General features: G+C 46.6%; 1 protein-coding gene across 1 annotated transcript in view; it reads right to left on the reverse strand.

Moving 5' to 3' along the window:
- Positions 1-14,492, reverse strand: part of PSMG1 (proteasome assembly chaperone 1) — a 37,773-nt gene that overhangs the window by 7,695 nt on the left and 15,586 nt on the right. Inside the window, exons 5-6 of the mRNA XM_073617220.1 lie at positions 5,800-5,998; positions 1,738-1,874 (exon numbers count right to left, since the gene is read on the reverse strand). Of these exons, the coding sequence (XP_073473321.1) occupies positions 1,738-1,874; positions 5,800-5,998 (336 nt within the window). The remainder of the gene's footprint in view (positions 1-1,737; positions 1,875-5,799; positions 5,999-14,492) is intronic.

Raw genomic sequence — 14,492 nt, forward strand, 5'->3', positions numbered from 1 at the left:
CATGTTTGTTATTTTTAACAAAAAAAAAAAAACTGACTTTAGTATCACTTGAAGGGCTGGTTCACACTTGCTCAAAATACTGGCGCTTATCAAACGCTTCTATAGCGTTAATGCACGTTAATAGGGGCGGTTGATAAGCTTTTAAAGAGCATTAAAACGCTCCACCCAAACGCCCCATGTAGGTTTGTGGTGCGGTTGACAAGCGCTTTGGGCTTGCCGCACCACAAACGCCTACAATAGCTGGTTGCTAAGAAGCGGGTCAGGAAGCCGGGCGCCGCGTCCTTGGCAACCGATGAGTCATCAGCTGTCAGCTGGTTCCCCACTGACAGCCGAAGTAAAAAAAAAGGTGTATGGTCCCCCCCCCCCCCCTAACAAGGGGGCCCCCAGATCCCGGGCCCCCTCCTATGTAAATGAGTATGGGGTGAATTGTACCCCTACTCATTCACCAAAAAAGAGGAGTGTAGTGTTACAAAAAACAAAGACGTTTTTTGACAAGTTTATTAATTGGAGAATGTCCCCCGTTGTAGCTCCAATGAGTCTTCTTTCTCCGGTCTTCTCCCTCCGCCGTTGTCGTCATCTTCTTCTTCTGCAGTCGCCACCAACCCGCTCAAAATGAAAAAGAATCTGGTCCTGCTCCCCCGACGATGGCTCCCGCTGTTATGCCAGCTAAGAGCTAAGCTGTCTGCCAGTTCTTATATAACTTTGGGACGTGGCCATCCGGTGGCGTCACCCAGAGACCTCGCCCCCCCTTGTGACGCCACCGCCCCATCATGCCCGAGGCAGTGACTCATCGGTTGTTAAAGAAGATGTCCACCCACAGCTGCAAAAATTAAAAGCCAGCAGCTGCACATACAGCAGCTGCTGACTTTGAATAATTGGACACTTACCTGTCCTGGAGTCCAGCAATGTCGGCACCGCAGCTGATGTTTCCATCGGCTGTTGGGTGCTGCCGCCACCATTGCGAGTAAGGGAGCCTTACAGCTTCACGCTGGGAACCCTACTGTGCATGCGCGAGGCTCCGCTACTCTCTTACTGGCCCGGCGGCCGGGAAGGAGGAGGACGCTCAGGCGGTGACGTCAATACCCGGAAGTGGGAACAGGATACCTGTGAAAGACGGGTATCCTGCCCCCCCTCCCCCCCGAAAGGTGCCAAATGTGGCACCTGAGGGGGGGAAGGAGTACAACGAGCGGAACTTCCACTTTTGGGTGGAACTCCGCTTTAAGGATACAGCGGCTGGCTTCCTGGCTCGCTCCTTACCCAGCTAAAATTCTCATTGTACTAATGCGCCGCAATCGTATGCAAGTGTGATTGTGGCGCATTACCACAGACTTGAATGACTCGACATGAGGCATCAATTTTGAAGCGAGCGCTTCATGTTTTTAGAATGTGAACAGCACCGTGTGATGTCAATTGTATCTTGAAGGGGCATTTTTAACGCCCCTCGAACGCCTGCTTTTAATGCCAGTGCCCAACTCTGATCATGGCAAAAAGAGAATGAGCTGTCTGTTCTGCATCAAAAGCAAAGGCCATTAGGGGAACCAGCGGCGCCAATTATTTTTCTGTTGTTAAAGGGGGGATCCCTCTGCATGAATAATTGTCCTCAGCAGAAAACAGCACTGCAGGGAGCACACAGCAGCGTTTTCAGCAGTAAAGGTAAGTAGTTCAGCCCTTCCCCTGATCTTTAACCACCTAACCAAGCAAGACTTATCTGTAGACATGCAGATGTTGAAAGCTTACCGCAGCCAGCAGGCTCATGCTCTGACAGGACAGGACTGGGCGGAAAGCCTCGATGGTGACCGAGTCCAGTTTGGTGATGTCGGTGTAGCACTGGTAATAGACGGCGGGGATCCCCCACACCTGACAGTGCGCCATCACTGCAAGAAGAAAAAGAATCACTTGTATAAAAGGACTAGTACAGCTTTCTCCAAATTCTAACAACAGTTATTTGAACAGTAAAGGAAGCAGAAGATATTTAAACCATTGTAAAAAAAAAAAAAAAATGTGCTAAAGAACCTTTTTGTTGTTTGTTACAACCAGAAACCTTCCAACTGCCATTTATTCAGAGGCTCTAATAGGCTTCAAAATAGGGTGGGCTCGGGGCGCAGAGAGTGCACCCTCATCCCACCCAATTGTGTGGCGATAGCAAATTAACTAACTAACCTTCCTCCCCGCCAATCAGGAGGCAGGGCGTCAGACCTGTTTCCTGATTGGCCAAATCCCCAGGCCACCCTATTGGATGCCTGGCGCTTAGGAAGAGGAGCGGACTCAGCGGAGGAGACACACGCTGGAGTGGAGGTCGTCGCCACTCTGGTGCACTCACTGCACTGAGAGAAGCTGGTGGTAAGTGCCAGGGGGGTCTGTCAGAGCTACATGCAGGGGGGGTTGGGGGTGCTGCCAGGGCCACAAGCCCCGCAAGTGGGGGGGGGGGGGGGGTTGGGCTGGGTCGGTAGGCACAGTGGCTGCATATGATGGGCACAGTGGCTGCATTTGATGGGCACAAGTGGCTGCGTCTGATGGGCACAAGTGGCTGCGTCTGATGGGCACAAGTGGCTGCGTCTGATGGGCACAAGTGGCTGCGTCTGATGGGCACAAGTGGCTGCGTCTGATGGGCACAAGTGGCTGCGTTTGATGGGCACAAGTGGCTGCGTTTGATGGGCACAAGTGGCTGCGTTTGATGGGCACAAGTGGCTGCGTTTGATGGGCACAAGTGGCTGCGTTTGATGGGCACAGTGAGGCTGCAAATTGTTAGGGGGGGGTCAGTATTTGTTAGTTTGTTTGCGCCCCCCAAAATATTTTGAGCACCAGCCGCCACTGGACAGTAGGAACTTTTCTTACTGGTACACATTTTTAATCCATAGGCCTATATGAATTATGCTAAGGGCCCAAGGTCTTTGGGATTGTAACAATGGGCAAAAGAAGTTTCCTCGCATCCCACATCCATTTGAGATGCTTCTGAGATTACCGACGGGTCCATTTGACCTGCAGCTGACCTCCTAAGCTGCATCAACCATATTTAAGCTGCTGTTGCATTCTCAATGGACTTGTATGGGGAGAGAAGCCGGCTCTGACGCAAATAAAGCCAGTAGACAAAGACCGCAAGGTCTCAATCACAGATAGGTATATGCCCTTGGATGCCAACTGTCTGCACCCAGGGGCATACATCCATGGGCATGCGCGTGCTTCTGCAAGTAGCAGTATATACCGGTGTACAGCCGTATCCTGCAATTGTGTTCTATGGGCAGCTCCAGGGCGATTAAATACATCCAAGTTTTAGGCACACCAGATAACACTGATAACTTTGGATGTAAAAGTCCCCACAGCGGTACAAAAACTGCATATCTGACAATGATGTCATAGTGCACTACTGACCATCATGGCAGTTGGTAGTTGTGAGCAGGGAGTGTTCTTTGCTTTTATTTCTGCTCTGCTGTCACACAGCCCATCCACTGGCCAAAAACTAAACAGGTGACTCAAAAAGCTGCAGAGATATTTAAAAAAAAAAAAAAAAAAAAAAAAAAAGGAAAAGAAATGGCATCATCCATCTAGCTATGCAGAGGTGTTTGAATATTCTGCCAGTTAAAACGCCGGCCACTTTATTAGGTACACCTTGCTAGTACCGGGTTGGACCCCCTTTTGCCTTCATTCTTCATGGCGTAGATTCAACAAGGTGTTGGATACATTCCTCAGAGATTTTGGTCCATAGTGACATGATAACATCACACAGTTGCTGCAGATTTGTCGGCTGCACATCCATGATGCGAATCTCCTGTTCCACCACATAAGTTGCGTATGTAAACGGTGTTCAAACCACACATGTGGGGTATAGCCACGAATGTTGAGAGCAATAATTCTAGCACAAGATCTCCTCTGTAACTCTAGTCAGGTAACCTGTAAAAAAATGTAAAGCGTCGCCTATGGAGATTTTTAAGTACCGTAGTTTGTCGCCATTCCACGAGCGCACGCATTTTTAAAGCGTGACATGTTCGGTATCTATTTACTTGGCGTAACTTCATCTTTCACATTATACAAAAAAAATTGGGGTAAATATTGTATTTTTTAAAAATTCATTAAAGTGAATTTTTCCCCAAAAAAATTGCGTTTGAAAGACTGCTGCATAAATACAGTGTGACATAAAAAACCCCCAAAAACTGCAAAACCCGCCATTTTATTCTCTGTCCCCCTTGCAGCCTTGTCAGTGTCCATCTGTAGCATTGTCCCCCATTGCAGCCTTGTCAGTGTCAATCTGCCTTGCCCTGTGTCGTTTGCAATAGCGTTTAAAAATGGCGCCGCCGTTCTCGCCGGCTCTCGGCCTCTCCTGGCGGCTTTCAGCCGCTTTCGCCCATTCTCGGCGGCTCTCGGCTTTCGCTGGCTCACGCGGGACTGCGAGAGCCGCCGAGAATGGCCGAAAGTCGCCGAGGGCTCCCGAGAATGGGCGAAAGCCGCCGAGAATGGGCGAAAGCCGCCAAAAGGTTCACAATCGGCGGGGGATCAGCGTATAACACACACAAACGATTTCCCCCTGACTTTAAGGGGAAAAAAGTGCGTGTTATATGCCGATAAATACGTAATCTCTATCGATCTATCTATCCTTTTTTTTTTTTCCTTTTATATCAGAGACCCTAGGGAATAAAATGGCTGTTGCAACTTTTATGTCACACTGTATTTGAGCAGCAATTTTTTAAACGCGAAGGGAAAAAAACTGTTTTGTGAATTAAAAAAAAAAAACACCAAAGTTAGCCCAATATTTTTGTATAATGTGAAAGATGATGTTACGCCAAGTAAATAGATACCCAACATGTCATGCTTAAAAATTGCGCACACTCGTGGAATGGCCCAAAACTTCGGTACTTAAACTCCATAGGCAATGCTTTTTTAAAACAGGTTACCATTTTAGACTTACAGAGAAGGTCTAGTGCTAGAATGATTGCTCTCACTCTAACGTTCGTGGCGATACCTCACATGTGTGGTTTGAACGCCGTTAACATATGCGGGCACGGCGTACATATTCGTGCGCTTCTGCGTGCGAGCCCCCAGGGACAGGGGGGGCTTTAAAAAAAAAAAAAAAAGTTTTATTGTTTATTTTATTTTTTTCATTTTGACACTTTCCTTTAAATATTTTTGATCACTTTTATTCCTACAACAAGGAATGTAAACATTCCTTTTAATAGGAATAGGGCATGACAGGTCCTCTTTATGGAGAGATGTGAGGCCTATAAGTCCCCACATCTCTCCTCTAGGCAGGAAAGACCGAGATAAAAAAAAAAGATCTTTGCCTTTCCAGCCGAGTACACGGCAGTGTTTACATCTGCCAGGGCCGGACATGACGTCATAACGTCGCGCCCGGGCCTCTGAAGATCATGGAGACTGCCGGGGACCATCTGGCCTGCGGCATTCTCTACGTCCCGCCGCCTGTAATAACGATTAAGCGGCTGAACTCCCGCTATGATTGTTCTTACGGTGAAAGAGAATCACCTGCTGAAAAGAATGATATCTGAATGAGGCCTGCGTCTGTAACCATCATTCAAATATCTCCACTCAATGTCCAGGACGTCATATGACGGCCTGGGGCGGGAAGTGGTAAAAAGGGGGCAGGCCAGGGACAGTCAAGCTGGATGATGATGGACATCCTCCAACCAGGAAATGAGGCAGGCTCTATCTGACGTGCTGCAGCTTCTAATGCACACTGTGAAACGCTCACAGTGTGCAGTGAAATCAGAGTAAGCAATTTCAGTACAGAGGAGGAGCCTGTCCAACTGTGCAAGACTGAAGGTAAGGCTGGAGTTCAGCTTTAATATTTACCAGCGGCAGGGAGCCCATCCACAATATTCGGCTGCTCCAGAGGGTCGCAAGGAGTCCCGTCGGTGTAATGGTTTGTCTTCAGCGCCTTCAGGAAGGGGACTGGGAGGTTGAAGGTGGATTCCGGGGTTTTGTATTCAGACACCGGGCAGGTGGACAGGATAGTCACCTTTAAACTGGATTTCTGTAGACACCCGAGGACCTGTAAGAGGACAAAACACCAAAATCAAGGATAACCCTTGGACAGAGTTAGTGTGCCGCTCCGGCTCAGCTGGTTGGAGGAGCGGTATGGAAGATGGACGCATCCGCTGCTACGGGAGTGCTGGCGGGGGGAGTGGAGCTGGCACTGGCTCCTGTGGTGGCTGGAGAGAGAGATATGGATTCTGGATTTTGTTTAGTCCTCCTACCATCTTTGATATTGGTGGCTGGAAAAAGAGAGAGGAGGAAATCGCTGATGCTGCACATCCACGTGGGTTCAGTGGTGAAAATGACCACCTCAGCCCGGGATCCCACCAGGCCCCCACAACATGTTTCGCTCCACCCCTTGGAGCTTAACCACTTAAGGACCGGGCCTCTTTTTGAGATTGTTTACAAGTTAAAAACATTTTTTTTTTGCTAGAAAATTACTTAGAACCCCCAAACATTATACATTTTTTTTTCTAACACCCTAAAGAATAAAATGGCGGTCGTTGCAATACTTTGTCACACCGTATTTGTGCAGCAGTCTTACAAGCGCACTTTTTTTGGAAAAAATACATTTTTGAATTAAAAATATAAGACAACAGTAAAGTTAGCCCAATTTTTTTTTTCATATTGTGTAAGATAATGTAAAGTGAAGTAAATAAAGTAAAGTAAATTGATACCAAACATGTCACGCTTCAAAATTGTGCCCGCTCGTGGAATGGCAACAAACTTTTACCCTTAAAAATCTCCATAGGCGATAATTCTACAGGTTGCATGTTTTGAGTTATAGAGGAGGTCCAGGGCTAGAATTATTGCTCTCGCTCTAACAATCACGGTGATACCTCATGTGTGGTTTTTGAACACTGTTTTCATATGCGGGCGCTACTCACGTATGCTTTCGCTTCTGGACGCGAGCTCGGTGGGACTGGTGCGTTTAAAATTTTTACATTTTTTTCTTATTTATTTTACCATTTATTTTTTAATTTTTACACTGTTTTTTTTTTATAAAAAAAAAAAACAAACTAAAAAAAAAAAAAAAAACTGTGTCACTTTTATTCCTATTACAACAGTGGTCATCAACCCTGTCCTTGGGGCCCACCAGGCCAGGTTTGCAAGATAACTGAAATACATCACAGGTGAGATCATTTGCTGCTCAGTGATTGCAGTATTCTAGTCTGAATCTCCCCAAGGTAATACATAAAACCTGCCTGTTAGTGGGCCCTGAGGTGGTTGATGACCACTGTATTACAAGGAAGTTAAACATCCCTTGTAATAGAAAAAAAAAACAGGACCTCTTAAATATGAGATCTGGGGTCAAAAAGACCTCAGATCTCATATTTACACTAAAATGCAATAAAAAAAAGACATTTCAATTTTTTAAAAAAAAAAATGGCCCTTTAAGAGCCATGGGAGGAAGTGACGTTTTGACGTCGCTTCCGCCCTGCGTTGTTATGGAGACGTGGGGGCCATCTTCCCCTCACTCATCTCCGTGCCCAACAAGGGTGAAGATCCAATCCCCTCCACCACTGCCAACGGCTCCAGTAAGCGGCGGAGGGCACCGGAGCGTGGCCGGAGGGGGCCCCTATACCGCCGCCGATAAAAGTAATCTCGTGGTGAATCCACCGCAGAGACCACTATTATCGGAAACCGGACCACCGGTCGAAAAAGAGGATACAAGGGTTATGGCAGCTATCTGCTGCCATAACAACGATATCGCCCTTCAAAGTTAGGACATATATCGGCGTGCGGAAGTGGTTAATCATGGGGATCATAATTAGGCTCCGAGGGGTGGAGCGAAATGCGTTTGGGGCGTGGCCTGGCTGGACTAAAATGTCCAAAAACGATCATTTTAATCTGGATTTCCATTGACTGAGCAGCCCATGGCTCTCACACAGTTCTGATACAAATGATTCACCTGTGTAGAGATGGAGGATGTTTTATCCTCATGAAACACTGATTGACAGCAGGTTTTATCTTTTTACAGTGATAAACAGAAACAGAAATTTTCCATATCAGAGTGAACACAGATTTTTGCTGCAGGAGTAGGCAACCTCGGCACTCCAGTTGCGATGAAACTACAAATCCCATCTTACCCCCCGCTTTGAGGAGTCATGCCTGAGGCTGTCAGTCTTGCAATGCCCGATAGGTCTTAGAATGCCACAAAAGCTGGAGTGTCGAGGTTGCCTACCCCCTTCCTTAGGGCCCTTCACACTGGGGGCTCGTAAAAAAACGTGGGATGTGTTTTGCAGATTCTCCTTTCTTTTATAATGAAATAAGGGGCAGTCACAAGAGAACATTCACTCTCCACAATTCTAGAATCTTCCGGTAAGACGTACCCATACACTGCTGGACTTTCGGTGGTTATCCACTTCCCGCCCGCCGGCCGTCATATGACGTCCTTGACTTTGTGGGGGTAGATCTGAATGATGGGCGCAGCTACAGGCATCATTCAGATATCGGCTTTTTCAGCCGGCGATTCCCTACACCAGTGTTTCTCAACTCCAGTCCTCAAGGCGGACCCAACAGGTCATGTTTTCAGGATTTCCCTCAGATGAAACGGCCCTGCTAATTACTAAGGCAATGAAACTGATCAAATCTCCTGTGCAAAATAATGGATAACCTGAAAACATGACCTGTTGGTGCGCCTTGAGGACTGGAGTTGAGAAACCCTTCCCTACACCATAAGAATGATCATAGTGGCTGTTCTGCCGTTTGATCATTCTTACAGGCGGCGAGAGGGGACGACTCCCCCCCCCCCCCCGCCTCTCTCCGGTGCTTCTACTGACTCACGGCTTCCATCGGTGAGTGGGAGAGCGCATCCGCCGGCCCCGGATGTTTACCATAGAGATTTCCGGGGGACCAGATGGTCGCTGGAGTCTCTATGATCGTTCCGAGGCCGGGCGCGATGTTATGACATCACGCCCGGCCTCTGCATTCAAACAAATGGTGCCGCCTCGGCTTTTGTTAAAATTTAAATTTCAGGCTTATCAGCCCAGAGGTGAGATGTGAGGTCTTATTGACCCCCCATATGTCACTTTAAAGAGGTCCTGTCACACACTTTTCCTATTACAAGGGATGTTTACATTCCTTGTAATAGGAATGAAAGTGATCAAACTAAAAAAAGGAAAAATAACAATAAAAAATAAAAATTTAAAGCGCCCCTGTCCCTGTGTGCTCGCACGCAGAAGCGAACGCATACGCAAGTCCCGCCCACATATGAAAACATGTGAAGTATCGCCGCAAACGTTCGAGCGAGAGCAATAATTCTAGCCCTAGACCTCCTCTGTAACTTAAAGTGGAGGTCCACCCTTAAAAAAAAAAATAGCATAAAAAAATACAGGAAAAAAAATATTTTTTTTAACTTACGCGAAATGGCTGTTGCTAGGCAGTCTTCCTAATCTGCCTCTTCCTACACCGCGGTGATGTTCTGTCTTCTCCTCCCCGCGTTGACTTCTGGGGAATGGGGCGCGGTGTGTTATGGGAACTGTGTGTGTCCCACAACACATTGCGTCCCATTCACAAAGCGCCGCGTCGCTCGCGCGTGCGCAGTAGGAAACTGGCAGTGAAGCTGCAAGGCTCCACTGCCTGTTTCCCTTAGTAAGGATGGCGGTGCCGGGACCCGAGAGCCGAGGGATGGGTCGGCCTCGGGCGGCCGACATTGCAGGCACCCAGGACAGGTAATTACTTATTTAAAGTCAGCAGCTACAGCGTTTGTAGCTGCTGACTTTTAAAAAAAAAAAAAATTATCCTGGCTGGAATCCCGCTTTAAAACATGTAACCAGTAAAAAAATGTAAAGCGTTGCCTATGGGGATTTTTAAGTACTGAAGTTTGGCGCCATTCCACGAGCGTGTGCCATTTTGAAGCATGACATGTTAGGTATCTATTTACTCAGCGTAACTTCATCTTTCACATTATGTAAAACAATTGGGCTAACTTTACTGTTTTGTTTTTTTTTTTAACGCACAAAAATGTTTTCCTCCCCCAAAAAAAAACGCGTTAGAAAAAATTGCTGTGCAAATGCCGTGCAACGACCGCCATTGTATTCTCTAGGGTCTTTGATAAAAAAACATATATAATATTTGAGGGTTCTATGTAATTTTCTAGTAAAAAAAAAGTTTATTTTTACATGTAGGAAAGAAATGTCAGAATTGTGGTTAAACTGGGATGATGCCTGCAGCCGCAGGAGTCACCCTGGTACCGTTTTTTTTTTAGAGTCAACAGTCGACTCTCTTGTAAAAGCAATCCTAGTAGCCAACTAGCCGCTGGACTGCTTTTACGGTCCCCACTACTACCTCCATGACTTGCTCGGGCTCTCCAGTCCCACTGGACAGCTTAACATATCTGGGATCGGCTTTGACCTGCTCTCCGCCACGGTAACTTGGTTGATTTGAATTGCGGGTGGAATCGCGGCAAAACACAGGGCGCATTTGCAATGCCATTATCTCTTAATGGCGCCCCCAAACACGGTGCAATTTTGCCGCAAGTGTCGAGCAACAAAAACATGCTACAATCGCGTCAAAACATACAATGCCAAACGCTTCTGGCTCTGTGCCAAGATTTGGTACATGAGCTTCTTGGGAGTGTTTTTTGGAGCACAGGGAGGCCCATTTAAATGCATGGTGATGCTCCAAAAACACTTCACTAAAAACTGCGCTACGCTCAAGTGGGAATGGAGCCTTATGGTTCACCGGTGTCCGCCCCCCCTCCTACTGTCTCCATGGCTTGTTTGTGCTCTCCCATCGGACAGCCAAACAAAGCCGGGATTGGTTTTCATAGGCTCTCTGCTATAGCATTCAAGTCTTGGTGTTTTCAATGCTTTTAAGGGCAGAGGAGGGATTTGGGGTCTTAAAGACCCCAGATCTCTCCATAAAGAGTACCCGTCACATGCCTAACAAGGATGTGTACATTCCTCATGACAGCAATGAAAGTGATTAAAAAAATAAATAAAATTAAAGGTAACATTGTAAAAATAAAAATAAAATTAATAATAAAAAAAAAGAAAACAAAAAGAGAAAGCATTTCCCTGTATTTTTTTCCCCCCAAAAATCTGCATTTGCAAAAACCACTGCGCAAATACAGCGTAACATAAAAATTTGTCTGCAGTTTAATTCTCTAGGGCAGTGATGGCGAACCTATGGCACGCGTGCCACAGCTGGCACGCCGAGCCCTCTCTGTGGGCACTCCGCCAGGATAGGGGAGGGAATCCCCCAGCAAGGTAGCCTCTTGCACTGGCGGTGCAGGCGCGGAGGAGTCGGCTCGCTTCCTATCATCAGTGTGATCGATCAGGCAGCGGGGCGGCAGATGTAAGCAAAACCCTCCCTGCATGCACTGAGGGCAGCCTAGTGGGAAGGACACGGAGTGTCTGCCTCTGTAAGCAGCGCCGCGATACAGAGGAAGAGAAGTATGACTCCTCCCTTCCTGGACATGGAGGCCAATAGGAGAGCGGCTTCCTGTGCAGGGGCCCGGGAGAGGGCGCTAAAGCATGACAATGTGGAGGACTCTATCTGCACATACACAGGTAGGATAATGCTATGGGGGAAAGGGGGGGGCGCAGAGGACACTGCTGTGTATGTGGTGGGTATGTGAAGGGGCCAGAGGACACTGCTTTAGGAAGGGCCATCCTCATAGCAGTGTCCTCTATTGGCATTCACAACACCCCCCGATCCCTGTATTCTGAGCACAACGCATGTCTGATCCCTGTATTCTGAGCACAACGCATGTCTGATCCCTGTATTCTGAGCACAACGCATGTCTGATCCCTGTATTCTGAGCACAATGCATCTCTGCATTCTGAGCACAATGCATGTCTGATCTCTGCATTCTGAGCACAACGCATGTCTGATCTCTGCATTCTGAGCACAACGCATGTCTGTTCCCTGCATTCTGAGCACAACGCATGTCTGATCCCTGTATTCTGAGCACAACGCATGTCTGATCTCTGTATTCTGAGCACAACGCGTGTCTGATCCCTGTATTCTGAGCACAACGCGTGTCTGATCTCTGCATTCTGAGCACAACGCGTGTCTGATCCCTGCATTCTGAGCACAACGCGTGTCTGATCCCTGCATTCTGAGCACAACGCGTGTCTGATCCCTGCATTCTGAGCACAACGCGTGTCTGATCCCTGCATTCTGAGCACAACGCATGTCTGATCCCTGTATTCTGAGCACAACGCATGTCTGATCCCTGTATTCTGAGCACAACGCATGTCTGATCCCTGTATTCTGAGCACAACGCATGTCTGATCCCTGTATTCTGAGCACAACGCATGTCTGATCCCTGTATTCTGAGCACAACGCATGTCTGATCCCTGTATTCTGAGCACAACGCATGTCTGATCCCTGCATTCTGAGCACAACGCATGTCTGATCCCTGTATTCTGAGCACAACACATGTCTGATCCCTGCATTCTGAGCACAACGCATGTCTGATCCCTGTATTCTGAGCACAACACATGTCTGATCCCTGTATTCTGAGCACAACACATGTCTGATCCCTGTATTCTGAGCACAACGCATGTCTGATCCCTGTATTCTGAGCACAACACATGTCTGATCCCTGCATTCTGAGCACAACACATGTCTGATCCCTGTATTCTGAGCACAACACATGTCTGATCCCTGTATTCTGAGCACAACACATGTCTGATCCCTGTATTCTGAGCACAACACATGTCTGATCCCTGTATTCTGAGCACAACACATGTCTGATCCCTGTATTCTGAGCACAACACATGTCTGATCCCTGTATTCTGAGCGTAACGCATGTCTGATCCCTGTATTCTGAGCACAACGCATGTCTGATCCCTGTATTCTGAGCGTAACGCACTCCTTTGAAAAAGCAGAAAAGGTTTTTTCTGGGCAGAATCTTACATTTTTGGTCCCTTAGGGCTCATTCAGAGGGATGATCAGTCCCATTCTCTGTACAGAGCCGCTAGTAGGTTTAATGCCATGTTGGCACTTTGAAATAAATAAGTTGGTTTTGTGTCGCTGTTTGGGCACTCGGGCTTAAAAAGGTTCGCCATCACTGCTCTAGGGCCTCTGCTGAAAAAAAAATAATGTTTAGGGGATTCAAAGTAATTTTCTAGAAAAAAAAAAATACTGATTGTTGTGAACAAAAGGTGCCAGAAAAGGCCCGGTCTGGAAGTGGTCTAGAGAAGACCCCAGATAACATCAGAGTGTAGGACATCTCATGTCAGATGTGATTATCTTCATTTCACCCCATTACATCAGATGACATCAATTTCACACACCCAAATATTTCACGGTTTCTGATAATGACTCTTCCGCAATCAGATCTGTTTACATTACCGCATCGCTCCATCGCAGAGGCCGCTGGCTTTGGATAAATATTTACAAGAACGTCATCTTTGTCTAAAGCTATCCTTCACGTTTGATGGACGTCATGACAAGGTGTTAATAGGAATGAAGTCTGCTTCAAATTATTTTAATCCTTCTGGAATTGGCAGATGGGAGCCAAATGAGATGTAACATTAGTGAAGACCTTTACCGCCTAAGCACTGCGTGCAAACAAGTCGGAGATACTACACCTCGGTGTCTGCGGGGAACATCTTGTTCTTAGACCAACCAAAATCCTCCTTCCATTCCGGACCAGAAAAGGGAGATTCTGATGGGTCTATATCCATAAAACTGCTGATCATGGGGGCAATAGTAGAGTTTTTTTTTTAAAGTAAAAAAAAAAAAAAAGCCCTTTTTTTTTTCCCCTGCAAAAAGATGTGAGTTTATTTATTTTACAAAAAGGTGAATTTATTCTTTTTTCCCTTCCCATAGCAAGTCATTAAACCACTTTAGCTCCGGGCCTTTTTCTGACACTTTTGTTCACATGTAACAATCAGTTTTTTTTTTTTTTCCTTAGAACCCCAAAACATTATATATACAATGGGGCCGGAAAGTATTCAGACCCCCTTAAATTTTTCACTCTTTGTTATATTGCAGCCATTTGCTAAAATCATTTAAGTTCATTTTTTTCCTCATTAATGTACACACAGCACCCCATATTGACAGAAAAACACAGAATTGTTGACATTTCTGCAGATTTATTAAAAAAGAAAAACTGAAATATCACATGGTCCTAAGTATTCAGACCCTTTGCTCAGTATTTAGTAGAAGCTCCTTTTGATCTAATACAGCCATGAGTCTTTTTGGGAAAGATGCAACAAGTTTTTCACACCTGGATTTTGGGATCCTCTGCCATTCCTCCTTGCAGATCCTCTCCAGTTCTGTCAGGTTGGATGGTAATTGTTGGTGGACAGCCATTTTTAGGTCTCTCCAGAGATGCTCAATTGGGTTTAAGTCAGGGCTCTGGCTGGGCCATTCAAGAAGAGTCACTGAGTTGTTGTGAAGCCACTCCTTCGTTATTTTAGCTGTGTGCTTAGGGTCATTGTCTTGTTGGAAGGTAAACCTTTGGCCCATCTGAGGTCCTGAACACTCTGGAGAAGGTTTTCGTCCAGGATATCCCTGTACTTGGCCGCATTCATCTTTCCCTCGATTGC

This window comes from Aquarana catesbeiana, linkage group LG02 (assembly GCF_042186555.1).
Source record: "Aquarana catesbeiana isolate 2022-GZ linkage group LG02, ASM4218655v1, whole genome shotgun sequence".
NCBI lineage: Eukaryota > Metazoa > Chordata > Amphibia > Anura > Ranidae > Aquarana > Aquarana catesbeiana.